This window comes from Rhagoletis zephyria, unplaced genomic scaffold, assembly GCF_001687245.7.
Source record: "Rhagoletis zephyria isolate East Lansing unplaced genomic scaffold, Rhagoletis_zephyria_1.1 Rzeph_scaffold_02859, whole genome shotgun sequence".
Lineage (NCBI taxonomy): Eukaryota > Metazoa > Arthropoda > Insecta > Diptera > Tephritidae > Rhagoletis > Rhagoletis zephyria.
In genome coordinates this window covers 1201-23164 of record NW_016159943.1, presented here as the reverse complement: position 1 = coordinate 23164, position 21964 = coordinate 1201, and the positions used below count along the sequence as shown (strand labels likewise).

Here is a 21964-nt window from a genome sequence, read left to right as displayed (position 1 = left end):
TCGAATTGGACAATAACCCCATGGGTTAGTGGCACCGATAACACATCCGGTGAATTCGTTATAACCGCAGACGCTGCATCAGCATTCCACGAACATTTCATCAAATTACTAAATGTATCGATCAGCAACAATATTACGGTAAACAACAGTCAGCATATTGGTAACCAACATTACGGTCAACAACAGTCAGCAAATTGGTGGTCGACATAGGTGTAATGTAGAAGTAAGAAATATATTGTAATTAATCTTAAGTTGGATTCAAATAAATAAGCACATGAGCGGACGAAAGTCCGGGAGCTTTTTAAAAATAAAGTTTATTAAATAAAACTTTAACTTATATAAAGCGGTTTATAAAAGGGGGCATGGCACATCCCATAGGCGTGGAAGTTTTTATCAGCTATAATTTCACAACCATCAGTCAGATGAAATTGAAATTAGGTATGCAGATATATCTGCGGTAGGTGCTTACAGCAGGCTATATATACATGAGTTTGTAAAAAGGGGGGTGACACAACTCACTGGATTCAACTTAAAAGATAGGATAGTTGTGAACCCGAAAAAAAATATATTTTTTTCATCGAAATATTTTCTATGCTTCTCGCATTGTGCTTATCTGATCTTCTATAAATATAAAAATGAAATGTCTTTCGTATTCGGCGATGCCTGACCAAACGGTTGAACCGATTTCAATTCTGTAAAAAGCACATTTTTGGACCTTTTGTGTGGAAGGTTCTTTGATTTAAACAACTTTGAAATTTTTTGCCGAAGAATTAATAAAGCTGAGACCTCACGATTTCACAATTTCATAGAGTTTTCCGTATATTGAATGTCACTAAACTACTAAACGGCTGGACCGATTTCGTGCATATTTGAACATATTTCAGCCCCTTGAAGGGAAATATTTCGACTAAAAATTTTATCGCTAGGTGGCGCTGGAGTCGGGATATTCATAAAAATTGCATTTACTTGCTGAATTGGCTCATATTTAGAAAACAATTTAGCCAATTTAAAAGAAATATTTGGACTTGAAACTTACACGATAGGTGGCCCTCTGGCCGAGACATCCCCAAAAATTATTTTACGCTAAGAGATGGATATCTACTATATATTTGTGGAAGTATGTATGTATGTATGTGCCAGGTTGCAGCCTAAACGGGTGGACAGAATCGAATGAAATTTTGGTAGAGTATTGCCATGACATCTGGGCTTATAATAGGAAGAAAAAATTTGAGTTCTTAAAAGGGGGGCGTGGCACATCGCATAGGCGTGACAATTTTCAACAGCTACAACTTCAAAACCATAAGTCACATGAACGTGAAATTTGGTATGCAGACATGTCTATGGTAGGTGCTAGTAGGCTATAAATAAATGAGTTTGTAAAAGGGGGCATGTCACATCCCGTAGGAGTGGAATTTTTTATCAGCTATAACTTCGACACCATAAATCACATGAACGTGAAATTTGGTATGCAGGCACAGCTATGGTAGGTGCTTATAGTAAGGTGTATATGAATGAGTTTGTAAAAGGGGGCATGTCACATCCCGTAGGAGTGGAATTTTTTATCAGCTATAACTTCGACACCATAAATCACATGAACGTGAAATTTGGTATGCAGAGGTGTTAAGAATAAAGTATATATAAATGTGTTTGTAAAACTGGGATAAATATGTATTCAACTATTAGACCACCCTGATATTTAAAAATGGGTTTTTTTTTTAAACCTTAAAGTCTTTAGACCATTTTGAAATGGAAGGATTAAATCATTTTATTGATCCGGCGATGCTCTGAAACGAAACATGCGCATGTATAATAAATAAAACTACTTCTGAAATAAGCATTCTACCGGAAAAGTGCAGCTATACTAAAAGAGCTAAGAGAATAGGAAGCTAAACGGAATCTACCATAGTAGACTAATCTAAATTTAAAGATTCTATCGTTACCTTAATCCACCTTATATTAGTAATGGAACAAGATCAATATATAGTAGTTGAAGAAAATAGTTTTCCTCCTCTAATTTGGGCTGAACTGAATATTTGTATTACTTTTATATATTTTGATTTGTTTACCCCGAACGACGTCGGGTGCTCTGCTAGTTCTCTACACAAACCGTGGTTAAAAAAAATGGGCGTTTCTTAAGAACTATTTTAAAAATATTTTTCTTTATGACAAGAGAGTTTCTTTTGTGAGAATCAACAATTTTTTGTAATTTGTTTTAGAAAAGTAATGTTGAGATATATTTAGAAAGGTGTTAAACATCGGGTTTTTCCAAAAAGTTAAATTTTATTGCGGATTCCGATAGAATACCTATCCAGATATAATATGTGCGCCGCCAGATTTTTCTTTAAGGTGACAAACCCCTAGAAATGGGCGTATTAATTGCAGGACTAAAGTTAGCAAAATGCAGACTCTATTGCGGATTTCGGAAGAATATCGCTTCGCTAACAATATTTGTTCCACAATTTTTTCAATCCATATAGATATTCTGGCGAAATTCTCAATAAAATCAAAATGTTTGAACTTGGGTTTTAATATAGGCACGCCCATTTCTAGAATATTGGCCCTTATTATGAGCTGCACTCGATTTTCGATCTTCGCTGGCTATCGAAGATCGAAGATCGAAAGTGAAATTCGTATTATGAGCTATGCAAGCGTGTCGAAATTTTCGTTGAGTATCGAATTTTCTGTCGAACAGAATTTTGCTTTCGATGGTGTAGCGAAGTGTTAGAAAATTGTGAAAAATGTATGATTTTGTATATGTTTTCTTACATTTTGGCGCCTAGACACTAATTTTAAACAATTTTTATTAATTTCATGCAGTTCTAACATCTAGAATACGAAACACAAGCTTACTTGTGAAAGAAAATCCCAATACTCTGTTGGCACTATCTCTGAGAACAAAATCGTAGCGCTGTTGATAGTTTTAAAATATTTTAAATAGATTTGGCTCACAAACGCCTCTTTAGATGGTCGGAACTTTTTAATGAATCTGTAGACAAATTTCTTAAATATATTTTATATCAAAATATATTCGAAAGACTAATAAACTTAAACTCTCTTAAACATTTGCTACTCCTGGCCAGTTTACTAAGCTCTCATCCTCTGACGAATCGTTGAACCAGAACTCGTTGTACTCATTTTACCACGTTTTTATAAACTTGCTTTCTTTTTTACTTCATTTTAATTAGAACAAATTTACATAAATATGTTTATGCACACTATTTAGTTTGCTCGATTTGTAAACAAAGCTTCTCAGCGGTGAAAAATATACTATTGTGAACAACCTAAACGAGCGAAATTCACAATAGCGCTATTCTTCATCGAATGAGCGCCATAATACCAAATGAAAATTCGTTCGCTCAGCACTTTCGACCACAGTCGAAAATCGAATGCAACTCATAATAGGGACCATTATTTGATTGAAAAAGTTGTGGAACAAATGTTGTTAACGAAGCGATATTCTGCCGAAATCCGCAATAAAATCAGCGTTTTGCTAACTTTAGTCCTGCAATTTCCACGCCCTTTGCTAGGCGTTTGTCGCCTTACAGAAAAAGCTTGCCGTACAAATATTATACCTGGATAGGTGTTCTACCGGAATATGCAATAAAATTTAAATTCTTGCGAAAACTCGATTTTTAATACCTTACCAAGTATATCTCAACATAAGTTTTCGAAATTAAATTTAAAAAAAATTGTTGATTCTCACAAGATATGCAATCTCGTCATAAAGAAAATATTTTAAAAATAGTTCTTGAAAACGCCCATTTTTTAACCACGTTTTTTATAGAGAATTAAACAAGGATAACGATGGTATAATTTTAAATCCCTAATTTACTGGTCTTCACTATGCAAATACACTTTAAAAAGTTCAACTGTTAATAGCTAAGCTAGCTTTAGGACAATCTTGGCCATATTATATATAGAAACGTTAAGCCCGTTTCCTTAGCCTTAAAACGACGTTATGGTGAAGTCTCTACGATGAGCAGAACCCGCGATATAACGATTTGAAAAAATAAAATAAAAATTCCTCGAACATGTGTTAGCTTATTTCATGTAAAGAACCCATAAAAAATGTAAGGCAATCGAAATTGTGACACTAAATTTAGTGTCCGATATGAAAAAGAATGTCTCATATGGGTGTTTCCATCGGAAGGTCCACCACGACAAAAAAAAAAATAAAAATCTTATATCTAACGTATTTACGGGCCGATTTGTCTACTTTTTAAAATATATACTGGCTATGTAAGTAAAATCATGTTTGCGTAAAATGGTCTTCCTAGGTGGCGCCAAGGTTGAGATATTTCGAAAACCCGTATTTATGACCCGATTTGGTTCGAATTTGGCGTATGTAGTTGAAACATAATAAGTCATATATTTCCAACAAATTCACCCTGAATTGGCGCTGAAGTCAAAATATAAAGTATATTCTACATAAAATACATGTTTTATTTGCGTTAAAAATTCATTTAAAAGCAATATTAACAAAAATATAACGATGGAAATTTATGTCACGTGACGCCACGTCTGCTTGTAAAAGAAAATTGAAACAAGTTTCATGAAAATAGCCATCCACAATTCGCAGAGTTTTGCCATTTTGTAAGAAAAGAAAAAATCTACTTCCATTTTTTGTCACGTAACGACACTCTCTTTAAATGCTTATATTTCAGGACCAAGCAGTTCGATTGTTTTTATTTTTCGGTTAAATATAGAGCTAATTATGTGCTATACAATGGCCCAAAAAAGTTAAAGAAAACAAATGGTATTCCTTGTTTGTATCACATTGAAACATACGACTGTCACGTATGCGACGTATGGAAGTACCCATATGCCAGTTTTGGGATTTTTAAAGCAGCTCAAGGTATATTGCCTGCAAATGTTTATGAGGTGGGTTTTGTCGAAGGCTGAGGTATGTTCAGCCGCTCCAGAGTCCAGCGAAGGTCCCACTAACCCCCACCAAATAAAACACAATGATTTGTGTATTAAGTCGAACACACCCACACACACACGCGGCTATCTAGAAGGCCGGCAACTTGTCGTGCAGGGGAGGGCGGAAGGTAAAGAGCGAGAGTCGGCAGTCGGTGTCGGAGATTATCCGGCGGGTAATTGTACGGTGACGGGAGTGTTACTAGTGACAGCGAGATTAGCAGTGGTACGTGTCAGTCGTAGCGAAGAGCGTGGCAATGAGAGCAGTCGCGGTGGTTGTGACGGCGACGGCGGCCTGCAGTTCCATTGCAGTGGTGGTGGCGGCCTCAGCGGTGACGTTGGCAGTGGCCCATATAATGATGAGGGCGGCAGCGACCTCCCGCAGTGGTGTTGTATGCAGCCCCGATTGTGACGAAGGGTAAATGCGGCCCCTTTTAATTACGACGGTAACAGCGGTACTGGGCGATGATGGTAGTGGCGATTACCGTACTCGTGACGGGCAGTAGTGGTCGGCCTGGGGCGACGATAATGGCGGCGGCCCCAGTAATGAAGACATAAGCAGCGGGCCCTGATAGTGGCAACGGTGACAGCGGCCCTGGCTGGTGATAGCTAGCATTCGCGGTCCTCGGTAATGATGGCGGGCGGCCCACGGTTGTAGCTTCGGCCTAAGGGCGGCAGTGGTAATTGCGGCCCCGGTGATGAGAGCAGCGGTACGGGCCCTAGCGGTGATGATGATTATGGCGGCGGCCCTGGATGACGGTGAATAGCGGGCGGTCCTCGATAGAATTGTCAGCCTTGGGGCGGCAGTAATAGTAGCGGCCCCCGGTGATTAGAGCGGCGGTACGGGCCCTAACGGTGACGATGATTATAGCGGCGGCCCTGGATGGCAGTGAATATCGGGCGGTCCTCGGTGAAATGTCGGCCTCAGGGCGGTAACGGTGCTGGCGTTCCAGATTTGATGATACCTACGGACAACCGATGATTGGTATGGTCCCCCAGGGCATCGAAAGGTTGCCGAGTCCCCCCGTATGTATTCGCGGCCGCTAGGCGCTGTAGGGAGGTGGTTCCCTCCCCTTCAGCGCCCGCTAGCCGCGCGGTATCGCAAGCAGGCAGGGGTGTTCGGAATTGGGCAAGCCCAAACGGATCTCGCCCCCTGTCTGCTTGAGACCGTAACCAAAAATGGGTCTAGCCCATACTGGTTTTGGGGTGTTGCCTGAGGGGTATTCCCCCCTAGTCTTCCTCCGAGGAGGAAAGCCAAGAGCGCCCCAAATAGGCCCGAAGCCCAGGCTGCGCTCCGTGCTTACCTACGGACAACTGATGCTGGTTGAGTTCATGCTGTCAGCTTTAGCTCTGGTTTTGTATGAACCGTTTGAGAAGTAAATGGGTTTATTCCGTGTTATGGCTTTTGCGCAGTGAACCTCTTCCATCTGTTGGTGCGCATGAGTATCCAAGTTGCTGTTTGTGAAATCTGCATGTGCTTACTATGCCAGCTTCGCGTGTGCGTATGTACGCCTGTATGTATGTACATAGGGGTGCTTTTAGTCTTGTTGGTATGTTAGGTTGTGTGTACGCCTACCAATATGTATGTATGTATGTTCATATATTGGTACCTATGTGCAGTTGTAAGACGTATGCTAGGGTGATGTTGAATATGTTATTGTGGCGTAGGCAAAGCTACGTTACAGAACCCCTCCCACTTCGGCGGACGACAAGTTGCGGTATTCTAGAGTTTTGGCCTGAGGCCTGCACTACCTTAGGGCCAGCCTTAGGTATTATTTACCAGAGTATGTTGTACCCTGGCTCGGTCGGTGTGTGTGGGGCGGTCTTGTTTTTTTATTGATTATTATTCATTATTATCTAATTTTATTATTTTTTTTTTGTTGTAATAGCTATATGTGTGTATAAGTAGGTACAAAGTTTAATTTATAATGATATGAGATTGTAATACATGTGCTTATAAATAGGTACAAAGTTTAATTTATAATGATATGAGATTTGTAATACATATGCTCATAAATAGGTACAAAGTTTGATTTTTTTTTTTGTGTTAATACAAGAATTAGCAAAAAAAAAAAGAAAACGTGGTTTGTGTTGGTTGATGGTGGTTTCAGTCTATATATTCCATGACCTCGGAGTTCTCGGATATTTTGTGGTGCGGGCATCTCGCGTACTGCGGCGACTTTGCTGGGGTCAGTTTGGATTCCTTCGGAGCTGATGACGTGGCCTAAGTAGTGCAATTTTTGCTGCACAAAGCTGCATTTTTCGAAATTAATTTATATTTGATGTTTCTGAAGCCTTTCGAAGACTTCCCGGAGGTACGACAGGTGTTCGGAAAAGGTATCGCCTAGTATGATAATGTCATCCAGGTACGCGAATACTTTAGGTTGCAGGGCGGGTCCGAGAATGGAGCCGAGGGCGCGTTGAAACGTTGCGGGCGCGGAGTGTAGTCCGAAGAGCATCACTTTCCATTGGAAAAGTCCTCGACCAGGTACGGTGAAGGCGGTGTATGGTCGTGAGTGCTTGGCTAAAGGTATCTGCCAATACCCATTTTTGAGGTCGATCGTGGAGATGTATTTTGCCTCCTTCAACTGATCCAAGATTGCTCCAATCTGAGGTAACGGGTATGCGTCTGGTTCGCTGGCGGCATTGAGCTGGCGGTAATCGATACACATGCGCCAACTTCCTTGCTTTTTCCGAACTAAGACGATAGGGGAGCTGTATGCGCTTTTGGATGGTTCGATCCTTTCCCCCACGAGGAGCTCGTCCACTTCGGCGTTTATCACTTGCTGCATGGCAGGGTTGCGTAGGTAATAGCGTTATTTTAGTGGGCGATGATGCCGGAGTGTGATCTCGTGTTCGACGGCGGTGCTGGGCCCGGTGATTTTGGAGAATCGCTCTCTGTGAGTTTCCAAAAAATCGGCTAGTGTTTTATTTTGTTCCTCGTTCAAGTGTGCCCTTTCAATTAGGCTGCATAGCGCGTGTGTAGTATCGAGTCTCGGCGGTGGGGCGGGAGCTAGCGGCTGGTTGTCTAGTGACACGACGATGCCACGCTTTGCCAGGAAATCCATTCCCAATATAATTTTTTCAGCCAGATTGGGGATGACGGCCACCAGTGTGTTTGTTGCTTGGCCGTTGTACTTAATTTGGACAGGGTGCTTGCGACGCACGTTTGGTCGGCTAGCTGAACATTTCGTTTGTTAGGATGTGGCTGAATATTGCGCTGTTCCAATTGCTTGCGTAGATATCCGTTGATGTATGTTAAGGTGGCTCCAGTGTCGATTAGGGCTCGGATGTTCATGCCTTCGACCAGGACGTTCGCATAGAAGCGGCCATCGGGGCCTTGCCAGCCTGGTTGAGACGTGGTTGGTTGATCGGTGGGTGACTTGAAGATGGCTGTCCTCTCCTCGTGACACGGGCAATTCCTGGAGAGGGTTCCATCTCGTCCGCATCGTGAGCAGAATAGTCGCCTCGGACCTCTGCACTGGAATCGGTGGTGTCCGCGCTTTTTGCACCTCCAGCAGGTGTTCTTCGCATCGTATCGTTCGCCTGGAGTGGATAGGCAGTGTGCTGCTTGCCTGGTTTGCCTGGCCTCCTCGCTTTTGAGCAGCTCATGTTCGTCGGTGAGTTCCATTAATTCTTCGATAGTCCGGAACTCGCTCCGTTTTATAAATAGTCGGTACTCCACTCGCAAGCCTTCGTAGATGCGCTCCAAGTGGTCGTCGCTGCACATCGTTGGGTGCTGTCGGATCAGCGTTTGGAGGGCTAGGATGTAATCCTTGGCCTTCTCTCGGCTCTGCTGTTTCCGCTGGCGAATAGCGTCTTCCAGCTGACTGACGTGTCGACGGGGAAGGAAGAACCGTTCAACTTCGGTGCGGAATAGCCCAGGTGGTTATGTGTGGCCTTCGGACGCGGAACCATTGTAGTGCTCTGCCGTGGAGTATTTCGGATAGGGTTGGGAGGAGTTGGTCTGGCGTGATTTGGTAGCATTCCGCCAGCTCCTCAATCCTCTCCAAGAAGTCGTGCAGAGTCTCGCCACCGGAGTAGTGAACATCCCAACGGCGGACGGTGCTCACCACCTCGGCGCTGCTCATATGGTCTCGTTTCTGGGCGGTTGGCTTTGCCCCCCCGGCGTGCAAGAGAGAGTCACCAAGCTTAATTGCCGGAGTTAGTTCGTGTGGTGATTTCGCCATGCTAGCTTCATCGGCAGCGATCTCCATCTCCAGTTCTCTGAGCAGGTTTTCGGTTGATTTGCGGTTTCTCTTTGCCCTGGCGAAGTTACTGAGAGTGCTGCGCAGATCGGCGACGGTGCTCCCCTCAATGGGTATATGATGCCTCTGGCATTCTTGCACCAATCTCTCTTTCTTCAATAGATATATCAAGCCAAGAGAGTCAGTGTTTAGTGTGGTGGTATCATTGTCGCTCATCCGTGTGTCATTTACTTGTCGTGGTGTGTTCGATGAACCCGCTTCCGCAGTGTTGGTGCTTGTTGAGGTTTTTGCACATGCGCCTGCAGAGCTGGGTCCCTGCTCGGGCGCCATTTATGAGGTGGGTTTTGTCGAAGGCTGAGGTATGCTCAGCCGCTCCAGAGTCCAGCGAAGGTCCCACTAACCCCCACCAAATAAAACACAATGATTTGTGTATTAAGTCGAACACACCCACACACACACGCGGCTATCTAGAAGGCCGGCAACTTGTCGTGCAGGGGAGAGCGGAAGGTAAAGGGCGAGAGTCGGCAGTCGGTGTCGGAGATTATCCGGCGGGTAATTGTACGGTGACGGGAGTGTTACTAGTGACAGCGAGATTAGCAGTGGTACGTGTCAGTCGTAGCGAAGAGCGTGGCAATGAGAGCAGTCGCGGTGGTTGTGACGGCGACGGCAGCCTGCAGTTCCCTTGCAGTGGTGGTGGCGGCCTCAGCGGTGACGTTGGCAGTGGCCCATATAATGATGAGGGCGGCAGCGACCTCCCGCAGTGGTGTTGTATGCAGCCCCGATTGTGGCGAAGGGTAAATGCGGCCCCTTTTAATTACGACGGTGACAGCGGTACTGGGCGGTGATGGTAGTGGCGATTACCGTACTCGTGACGGGCAGTAGTGGTCGGCCTGGGGCGACGATAATGGCGGCGGCCCCAGTAATGAAGACAGTAGCAGCGGGCCCTGATGGTGGCAATGGTGACAGCGGCCCTGGTTGGCGATAGTTAGCGTTCGCGGTCCTCGGTGATGATGGCGGGCGGCCCACGGTTGTAGCTTCGGCCTTGGGGCGGCAGTGGTAATAGCGGCCCCGGTGATGAGAGCAGCGGTACGGGCCCTAGCGGTGATGATGATTATGGCGGCGGCCCTGGATGACAGTGAATAGCGGGCGGTCCTCGATAGAATTGTCAGCCTTGGGGCGGCAGTAATAGTAGCGGCCCCCGGTGATTAGAGCGGCGGTACGGGCCCTAACGGTGACGATGATTATAGCGGCGGCCCTGGATGGCAGTGAATATCGGGCGGTCCTCGGTGAAATGTCGGCCTCAGGGCGGTAGCGGTGCTGGCGTTCCAGATTTGATGATACCTACGGACAACCGATGATTGGTATGGTCCCCCAGGGCATCGAAAGGTTGCCGAGTCCCCCCGTATGTATTCGCGGCCGCTAGGCGCTGTAGGGAGGTGGTTCCCTCCCCTTCAGCGCCCGCTAGCCGCGCGGTATCGCAAGCAGGCAGGGGTGTTCGGAATTGGGCAAGCCCAAACGGATCTCGCCCCCTGTCTGCTTGAGACCGTAACCAAAAATGGGTCTAGCCCATACTGGTTTTGGGGTGTTGCCTGAGGGGTATTCCCCCCCTTGCAGCCCCCCTCAACCAATTAGTCTTCCTCCGAGGAGGAAAGCCAAGAGCGCCCCAAATAGGCCCGAAGCCCAGGCTGCGCTCCGTGCTTACCTACGGACAACTGATGCTGGTTGAGTTCATGCTGTCAGCTTTAGCTCTGGTTTTGTATGAACCGTTTGAGAAGTAAATGGGTTTATTCCGTGTTATGGCTTTTGCGCAGTGAACTTCTTCCATCTGTTGGTGCGCATGAGTATCCAAGTTGCTGTTTGTGAAATCTGCATGTGCTTACCATGCCAGCTTCGCGTATGCGTATGTACGCCTGTATGTATGTACATAGGGGTGCTTTTAGTCTTGTTGGTATGTTAGGTTGTGTGTACGCCTACCAATATGTATGTATGTATGTTCATATATTGGTACTTATGTGCAGTTGTAAGACGTATGCTAGGGTGATGTTGAATATGTTATTGTGGCATAGGCAAAGCTACGTTACATGTTGAACGTGTCTTTCCTGTTCAGAATCTGATAAAAACTAAACGTAGAAATAGATTACAAGTAAAAACCCTCGGTTCTTTAATAAAGGCAAAAGATTATATGAAATCGTATCAAAGTTTTTGTCATGATACATATAAATATACATACAGAGTCTTTAAACTAATTTTTATTCTACTTTTAATACATATATGTATATTTTTACAAGATGTTTATTGAAAAGGCGTTGAATAAATGTATATTTGTTTTAAACATTCGTTGATTTTGCCAAAGTGTTTAAAGTTTTTCGTTCATACATTTTGATTTGATTTGGTACATTTTATCTGACGTTTGGTACAATTCCGCAAAAATGCATTTATTATCCCTGTTATAGGGTTGGTCAAGTGAATGGACTCTTGGCCACCAGTTCCGAGTCTTTTCGATTGCTGAGTTTGAGGCCTTATGTTGGGCAAAAGACGGATCATAAAGGACCCAAATAGGGGAAATTAGCCTATGGTTACAGAAGATATGTTATAAAGTAACCGACGAAGACTTGTGTGCCCTGCTGCTTTCTCTCAAAGTGTTTACCGTTGGTAAACCCAAATGAAGCTTAAAATTGAAAAACTAGTTAATAACATTAAGTGAAATCAGCGGATAATTGACAATAAAGTACTTTTTTCGCAAAATCTATAAAGGTCACTTTTATTTTAAAAAAAAAACCTATGCAACAGTTATTATTTTACGCCCTGTATATGATAAAATTATAATAGCTGGAAAAAGGAGCAAAAAAGAAGTACAAAACTAAGAAAGGAGTACATTTCCAGATTTTTTTTTTTTGGGAGTACAAGGGAGTACGTTGCAATAAAAAGGAGTACGTTTACTGCCAAAAGCAGTACGTCTGGCAACCCCAGTGTAAAGAGATATACAAAAGCATGTAGTTAATTTAGGCTGTCTATTGCTCGCTTAGATTTGTAATATGTTCATGTTTATTTTAGTTTATTCAAACGATGCCCAAGCGCAAATGCAATTTTAGTTGCGTGTTAAAACAAAAATATCCGCTTATGGCAAAGGGAGATTTCAATTGGGAAGTAACTTGCACTTTGTGTTCGTTAAAAATCTCCATTGCTAATAAAGGTGTAAATGATATTATAGCTCATATCAATTCGCAAAAGCACGGGAAGAGCATCAACTAATAGAATTGGCAATGTATTTTCGAAAGTGCCATCGAAAAGTGTATGGCTTTCCACACCATATGTCATAATATGTAATTTTTATCACTAGATTGCACTATGGCTTTAAATAAAGTTTTATTTAAAGAATCGCAAAACGCGTTGAAAGTAACCTGTAATAGACGCAAAGCTACTGCTATTGTATCCAATGTTCTTTCTCCACTTTCGACAACAGAGTTTATAGAAGAAATTAAACAAACTTCATTTGTGAGTGTGTCAACCGACACCAGTAACTACGGCGCAACAAAATTATTGCCGATAGTAATTCTGTATTTCGATTCAGAAAATAATGGAATAAAACCTAAAGTTTTACACATGTTAACTATAAAAGACGAAAAATTGGACACCATTACTGAATGCATATTTTCCGAACTTGGAAAACACTGTTTAAATACAAAATGTGTTGCTTTTAGCCAGTGTTTAAAAAAACTGAAACGAGTTTTATTTCAATTTCCTTTTGCTTATGCTTCGTACATTGTACATACTTACAAGTGAAAAAAGAATCAGATGTTTTCCCGAAATGCTTCACAGCTGGGATCACCTGATTCTATGTGCTACAGGGTTACACTCAATATATATAAAAAAACTTTAAAACCAGCAAGAAAAGTTCTATTAAGTTTAGGAGTCATTGAACAAAATGCTTTAAAATATTAATCTGCTATATAAACATAGCAGCAAGAAAAGTTCTATTAAGTTTAGGAGTCATAGACCAAAGTGCTTTAAAATATTAAACTGCTATATAAACATAGGAATTCATTTAATTCAATGCATATTTGGCCAATTTTTAAGGTTATTTCAATAACTTTAGTCTTTTTCTACATCCCTTTAAACACCCTGTCTAACATTTTGACAGGTCATTTCTACGTTTTTACAGGATATTTCTATGTATCTTCCAGGTGGTTTCCAGTCAGAAGAAGAACATTTGTCACTTGTATGTGCGCTTCTGGCAGTCGTTGGCATTGTGCATGCATACAAGTGACGAATGCTCTTTTCTGCCTGGAAACCGCCTGAAAAATACATAGAAATATCCTGTAAAAACGTAGAAATAACCTGTCAAAATGTTAGATCGGGTGTTTAAAGGGATGTAGAAAAAGACTAAAGTTATTGAAATAATCTTAAATTTGGCCAAATATGCATTGAACTAAATGAATTCCTATGTTTATAAAGCAGTTTAATATTTTAAATCACTTTGGTCAATGACTCCTAAACTACGCAGAAAGGTGTTCTCTGCAAAAGGTGTTCAGTAGGGGTATTCTATTTTGGGTTTTTTTTTTTTTTAATTTACATGCCCGTACACGATGAGAAACATTAAAAAAATGATAACTGCATTTTTAGTTTTTTTTTTTATTCAAAAAAGTACACGCACCTAACGATTTTAAAATTTATATGCGCATATACACACAAACATGTACAAATACATTGGCCATATATGTATTGCTGTTGACCGCTTGGCTATTTGTTTTCGTTTGCTTTCTAGTTCTTATTCTTATTTTCTTTTGTTGTTTTAAGCGGAAGAACAAGCAATCAGCTGTTCACATGCTATCACCATGTATGAATTCGCCTTGGTTGTGGTAAATATTTACCGCTATTTTGAAGGCAGAACTGAGTACTTCTCTGCCTTTATTTTCTTTCTGAATTGATTCAAGCAGTTTACTTTTTTTGTGCTCTCTGATCATAAACAATTAACATTTTTAAACAGTGGAAAAAAATGAGTTTCAAGAAAAGTTCTAATGCAATTTCAAGAAATTCGCAACGATGGGAAAACTCTTTGATTCGCTTCGAGAAAAACAAAAATAGACGGCAAGAAATAAAACAGGTTGATAAAAATTTGAACGCATTTTGCAGAATACCTAAGAAGACTGTTATAATAGGTAGATATAACTCATTGGCAAACGTCGAAAAAAGTAAAAAAGCAAGATTTAAAATTATTGCCGACGTATTGCTGGATTTATGGACAAAATTAAACTTTCCCAGTATAGCTAAAACTTCAATTGAAAGAAAAGTAGAAAATCTCTTAAAAAATTATTCGAAGTTTTTAAAGCGACCTAATGGAAAAGTTTTTGTAGTTTTTGGACAATTGTTTGATATAACCAATCCAAATGGCATTTGGCTGAGTGTTGAGGACAAAAAGTTGTATGCACTTCAACAAAATTCCAATGGAGATGTTGGATACACCACTGAAAAGAAAACAAATATTCATCCATCAAAAATTTCTTTACTTAAACCAGTCACCGTACAAAAGAAAAGTGTTATAAATGCAAGTGAATCTGATACAACAATATCGTCCCTGGAAGGAGATAATGAATTGTATCACCCTGAAACACCTACAAAAAGACTTAGAAAAGTCAAGTGTCAAACAAAGATCGCAGTAGACATGATAGAGAAAACAAGTTTGAGTAGCAAAAAAACAACTAAAGTATGTGAAATATTAGTGAAATCAGGCATTGATATTCCTGCACCCTCACAATCTGCCGTATATAAAGCCTCAATGAAATCAGCCGAGCGATTGGAAGCAAAATATATGACAACGTTACAAAAAGAGAATTGGTGTCTTCATTTTGACGGCAAAAAATTTGGAAAAAAGGAAGCGCAGGTAGTGGTATTGTCAAATGAAACTAAAGAAGTGCGAGTAGCGGTAATTGTGCTTGAGAATGGGAAAAGTGTCACAATATTTGAAGGTAAGAAATAAAAATTAAGATTTTATAATATAAATATAATATAAATTTATATATAAAAATATACATTTCTAACTCTACTTACATTTACAGGCATAAAGGAAATTCTAGACCGATTTTATTTGTGGAACTCAATTAAAATGATTGTATGTGATACAACAAATGTGAATACCGGGAAAAAAAATGGAATTGTTCATTATCTACAATCATGCTTTGAAGAAAAATGTTTGACACCGCCACAATATGTTGGTTGCCAACACCATGTTTTGGATTTAATTCTGAAGCATGTAATGAATGAATTACTTGTCGCAAAAGCAATATCACCACATATTCCCTACGAAATATTTTCAGATTTAATAACTGATTTTCAAAATCTGAAACAAAACTTCAAACAAAGCGGCGAAAAAATGAAAATTCCTAATATCAAATGGCGCGATGACATGCAGTATTTGTATGAACTTGGACAATACTTTAAGTATTATCAAAAACATAACGTTTTTCCATACATTAACTTTCGAGTTTTACCATCGCTCAGTAACGCCCGTTGGAACTCCAGAGCTATTCTTGCATTGCTCACATTTATACTCCTTCCCAATCACAGAGCAAAACTTTTACAAGTTTGTCAATTTATATGCAGTGCTTGGTACGAAGTATGGTTTTCCGACCAACGTTTTCGCAACAATAATTTTGAATGCTTGGAAGAATCTGTGAAGCCGTTCAAAACTGCCCATCAATGTTTAAAAAAACACTGGGTGAAGGAAGATTCAGCCATTCCAAATTTAAAACGGTCTAATATATGTGCCGAACGAGCCATTAAAGAAGTGAAAGATTTATATTCATTTTGTAAAAATGAAAGAACCTTAAATTTGAAATTTATTTCTTCTAATGTCAAATTAAATAACTAATAAATTAAATAATTAATAAGTATAACAAAACAAATGCAAACGAAAACAAATAGCAAAGCGGTCAACACCAATACATATATGGCCAATGTATTTGTACATGTTTGTGTGTATATGCGCATATAAATTTTAAAATCGTTTGGTGCGTGTACTTTTTTGAATAAAAAAAAAACTAAAAACGCAGTTATCATTTTTTTAATGTTTCTCATCGTGTACGGGCATGTAAAACATAGGTTACAAAAATAGAATACCCCTCGTGTTCAGCCCCTTTTCTTTCTCAACACAGAAATGAGAATTCTACATAGTGAGGGTTATAATTCCTAAGTGCGGCCGAAGGCCGCCTGCGCAGAAAGGTGTTCTCTGCAAAAGGTGTTCAGCCCCTTTTTTTCGCAACACTGAAAGGAGAGTTCTTCTTAGTGAGGGTTATAATCCCTATATATTGTGGTTCAAATTTTAGTCCAAAAAGTTCGTGGTTTAAAAACCAAACCAAAATGTTTTAATTCTAGTTTCTGGGTTTCATATATAGAAAATTTGGTTTAAAATCTAAACCGAAATAGAAAATGTTTGCACACAGCGAAATGTGGTGTTGATTCAAACTCAACATATGAAAGCACATTTACATGCGTGGCTGTAGCTGAGTGTGCAAAACTGCTTGATACAATTGGTTGCTAATAAGGCTGGCCGGGTTCAATCGCCATCAGACGGAGCATGAAATTTTATTTTTATTTTTTATTCTTAATTATGAAAATGTTTGGGTTTAAAATTTAAACCGAACTGTTTAATTTCTAAACCCAACATACATATGTGCCCTGTTTTTTTTAAATTTATAAGGTTTGTATTTGAAACTGAAACTGTAGTTTGGTCATATATGTAGTCCAAAAAGTTTGAAATTAAAACCGAAATTTTTAACTGTGTATTGAAACACTTTGGTCCAACATTTTCACCAAGAGTTCACGTTCATGATTTTTAGTGACGCATTTGTCTTCTAATATTACGGTTTGGTGGTTGTCAGAGGCATATTTGCCGTCTTAAATAACTTAGCAAAACTGTACATGCATACAAAGATACGTAATAGTTTCAGTGCGTTTGAAAGGCGCCACGCAGCGTTGCCAGGTTGACGTTTTTAACTTCATTTGGACGTTTTTTGTACCGTGTTGAATTTTGAAAGTTTTTTGTGTAAAAAAATACGTTTTTTAAGTTCCCAGTAATTTTTATTTGTTACTAAATCTTATAAGTAGAACTGATTTTGAATTATTTTCTTAAAAAATCTTTACAATCTTTGTGTTTTGCTGCAGCTGCTTCAAAAGATTTTTTTCTGGATTCTTGGACTAAGGATCCCGTGTTCAAAGGCTGGTTGTGTAAACACTTGAGGTTACGAGGCTTGCTGTAATGGGTGCAATTGCACATTAAAAGCCAATTCAGAAAGAGCCGATCTATTGCAGCAGGCACGCTCGCAAAAGCATCAAAAAAGCTGTGCAGCATAAAACGTCAGAAAAAAGTAGGCCACTTTTTTAAGACTTCATTGAAAATGTAATGAACACAAAAAAGACTGAAATATTAGCTACATTCAAAAACTTTTCCAGTAAGTACTTGCAGCGAAAGCGTAAAAGAAAAATAGAGAGTTAAATTGAGAACAAGAGAAAATTTTCAAAAAACGTTATTGAACGCAAAACTAGTAAAAACTTGCAACTGAAGCCATTTTGACACTTTCTGACGGTTAAGTTTTGGCGCGCGATTTTCTTTTTAATTGGGAATAGTTCCCATCATCATAAAAATAAAAAAATATACAATAGATTTAAATTTTTCATCCATATTTTCATTTCACTAATTACGTTTCATCAAATCATCCTCTTAAACAGTTTGTTTACATTTGAATTTGAAACATAACCTTACTTTTTGACTCCTACAAACTCCTGCTAGTAAAATTTTTATTTGCAAGAATTTGCAGCTCTCTCGGTTTGTTACTCTCTCGAATTCGCTCCCTCTTGCAAATATTTTGGGTTATTGAATGCATTCCCAGTAAAAACTTGCAAGTACTAGTAACAATTCGTAAAAATTTTTTGATATTGAATAGACCTATTGCTATGCTCCTTCTTAGCAGAACGTAATTTAGCATTTTCATCAACCGAGCCCCTAACCAAATGTCTACAAGAAAAAAAAATAATTAAAAATCAACGCGATTATTTAGCCCCTTTGAACTTGCACATCATTGTCTTGAAATTTAATAGGCTATCAAACTGCATACTCAAAAAAAATTCTAAAAACTCTGAATAAGAAGTTGAAAATCTAGCTGAAAGTTTCAGATTGTTTATAATTTTTGCACAATTTTTGTGGATTTATATTTTGTTTGTTAATGAGCTTGGCTTTTATGGAAAAATAATAAACATTAAATAAACGAAAGAGAAACAGGCAAAATGGATCAAAATATTGATGACTTAATCAGCTGATCACAAGTGTATGTATAAAATGATTTTTATATTAACGAACAGTTTACAATGGATTTTAAATGTGCCCTGTCGAAATGACATTTTAATATATCGAGCCCTAATCGCCAAAATAACGTAAGCGACATTTTTTTCAAAATTTTATTTTTGATGAGAAATATTCCTAGAGCATCTAGATGAATTTCTGCATCAAAAAGAAAATTTTGTCTCTTTCGTTATTTTGGCGGTTAGGGCTCGATATGTACCTTTGTATACAGTAAAAGTTTAATAATAACAATTTTTGTACATCCAATTGAAAAAGACATTTTTTGGTAGGAAATGACGTTTTTTCAGACCAAGAGGGACGTTTTCTCATGCCGAAGACCTGGCAATACTGGCGCCACGTCCCCTTTTCAAATAACTCCAATTTTCTCTAAGAGCATTGATTTCATATATCTCTATACCATTTTTGAGTAATTTACCATGACCATTCGCGTTTTATATATCTTGTACATACCAAGTTCCAGTACCCTTCCATGAAAACATTCAGAGATATGCAGTATGAAAAATTCGATGTGTATGGGAAGTGCCACGCCTCCTTTTCCGATAACCACAATTTATCTCCATGAGTATGCGATTGCTTTCATATATCTCCATACCAAGTTCGAGACCTCTTCCATGAACATTTTGCGGGATATGCAGTGTGAAAAATTCGGTTTGTATGGGAGGTGCCACGTAACTTTTTCCAATAACCGCAATTTTTATCCATGAATATGCAAATGTTTTCATATATCTCCATGCCATATTCGAGCAGTCTACCATGAACACTTCCAGAGATGTGCAATATGAAAAATTCAGTTTGTATGGGAGGTGCCACGCCCCCTAGCGGTATGAAATATACTTTACATCCGATCCTCATACCTACCATATATAACTCAAAAAATCGTAAAGATCGGTCGAGCCGTTTAGGAAGAGTTCGATTTTGTATATGTATGTATATTAGATAAGCACGATGCGAGAACCATAGAAAAAATTTCGATGAAAAAAAATATATTTTTTCTCGGGTTCACAACTATCCTTTCTTTTAAGTTGGAACCAACAATACACACCCACAAAATTTGAGTGAAATCGGTTAAGCGGTTTCGGAGATTAGCGTAAACGAACACAGTGACACGGGATATTTATATATTAAGACCCTAATATAAGCACCTACCATAGATACGTTTGCGTGCCAAATTTTAATTTCGTTTGACTTATGGTTTTGAAATTATAGCTGATAAAATTTTCCACGCCTATGGGATGTGCCACGCCCCCTTTTACAAACCCATTTATATATAAGCACCTACCATTGATATATCTGCATCAGAGACCGGCTTTGAGTACTAATAAAATTAGTATACTTATTCATGATCCATAAAAATTTGTGCAAATGAGCACTTACACTAATTCAAAAAATGACTAAGTAATTTCCACCAAAACAAGAACGCACTCAAAATATACTAACTCTTATTTGTGGCGGCAATTTTTGTCTCTATCGAGTATAGTATACCCAGCTGGATTTTACTCATTTGGTCGAGTGAGAAGCTGAAAATAATTTCAATGAGTTTAATATTATTTGTGTTCTGCTTTGTTCTACATCAGTGTTGGCATTTTTGGTACAATTGTACTTTTTTGATACAATTTCGTTTACTACGCAGTACATTTTAGTACAATTTTGTGATGAATACTATAAATACATACGTAGCTCTAAAAATTCACTGCGGGAATTCGTTTTATCTTTTTGTCTTCGCCTTCTCGTTTTACCTTTGTAAGTTTTGATAAAAGGTTTTGAAATAACCATTATAACATAGCAAAAGTTGTGCTATCAACCTCACATAGAATATTTTCGATACTAGATCTTATTAAAATAAAATGTCGAAATCAGCTTCATATAGTTAGAAACAGTGCCATCGTTAATTTTTTATGTTCTTAAATATGATAACTTCACGACACTCATATATTGACTAGAGTTAATTCCTTAACAAAAACTGTATGGAAAAAAGTTTAAATCTTTGAACAACATTAAAAAAATCGACAAACTTTCGTAAACATTTCGCGATTTCTATTTCAATTTTATTATAATAAAGTGCATGTATAAATCAGCTGGAATTTGCCATCAAAGACATATTATCTAAACCTTCATCAAAAAAGCAATATATATGTATATGTATATGTGACCTGGTCTACGAAAAGGGAGCTTACGTGCGAAAACTAGTTTTCTGTGAAAAGCTGTTAAAAGTAAGCAACTCGTTTCGTCAGTTTCTCATTATCTCGTTAATTGTTTTCCGCGCCGGACGTCCAGTAAGTGTTGTTGTTGGTCCAGTAAGTGTTGTTGTTGGTCGGAATATTATTATAGTTCATCGTGTAAGTTGCTAGTGTGGAACATTTAAAAAAGTAACACTGAAGAAGTGACGTTTACTGTTTCTGTTGATTATCGTCTTCGCATTTCGCATGAAATGAAACATGAGTGTTGATGAGGAGTTCAGTGCCGTATACGGACAATATTTCCATGAAAAGGATGATGAAAACGATGATGAAAACTATGAAGAGAGCGATGATGATGAAGACGAAGTATGTGTATCTCAGGCAGAAGATGATACCGAACAAACTTTTGTTAAGATGGACCTGTATGTTGTTGATGTAAAGGAGGAGGAGCTGGTAACAAAATAAATAAACTACTCAGCATTATTATTTTTGGCCCATAATACGTTTTTCTAGTGTATAATCATGTCTTTATAGCTTATAATTCAATGTATTTTGTTCATTACCAATAAAATATATATTTTGTCGTACTTTTACTCTTCTTTCTCTACATTTTTAGTACACTTCTAAGCAAATTAGGATTTTCTGCTTTTCACCACGTGAAAAAGCATCTCATCTTCCATCTGAATCAACCAAAAAGTGAAAATTGATTTTTTGACACCTAAGCCCCCTTTCCGTAGACCAGGTCACATATATTAAAAATCAACGATAAGTCGCAGCTATTTTAAACTTGCACTTCATTTAAATTGACCGGACTACAAACGGCATTCTCAAAACATGTATTTCTAGGAAATCGAGTTAAAAGCCCGAAATTTTTACGAAAGTTTGTTGATTTTTTTAATGTTGTGCAAAAATTGACCCTTGAGGTTTTATTAAAGTATAAACTGCATTTTTATAAACAAATAATTAAAATTAAATAATTTTAAGATAAATGGCCATTCATGTCAATATGTGAGTGTCGTAAAGTTTTGATAAGCACTTGAGATACTAAAAATAAAATGTCAAAATGTACTGAATTCAAAGAAGATGTCTTCATTATCCATGCATAATAACTTAAAATAATTTGTTTGTTAAGAAGTGTACCTTAAACTATGTGCATACACATTTATGTTCAAAGTATGAAATGTACCTACATAAACTTTCCCATGAATACCATCAAATCATTGATCTTGAAGGGAATCTATGTATGCATGTACTAATTACAGTCGAAAAGTATAGTTTTTGTATAGATTTCGTACTGAAGGAAC

The 21964-nt window shown here is 38.8% G+C and overlaps 1 protein-coding gene across 2 annotated transcripts; it reads left to right on the top strand.

Moving 5' to 3' along the window:
- Window positions 1–13986: 13986 nt before the first annotated feature.
- Window positions 13987–16241, top strand: LOC108367913 (uncharacterized). Of its 2 annotated transcripts, XM_017622617.1 has the most exons (3): window positions 13987–15094; window positions 15185–15542; window positions 15611–16241. In XM_017622617.1, the coding sequence occupies exons 1-3, from the start codon at window positions 14125–14127 to the stop codon at window positions 15627–15629; spliced, it is 1347 nt and encodes a 448-aa protein (XP_017478106.1). In that variant the 5' UTR covers window positions 13987–14124; the 3' UTR covers window positions 15630–16241. The 2 variants fall into 2 exon arrangements, with proteins under 2 accessions (XP_017478106.1, XP_017478104.1); XM_017622615.1 differs by having other exon boundaries at window positions 15185–16241.
- Window positions 16242–21964: the final 5723 nt, after the last annotated feature.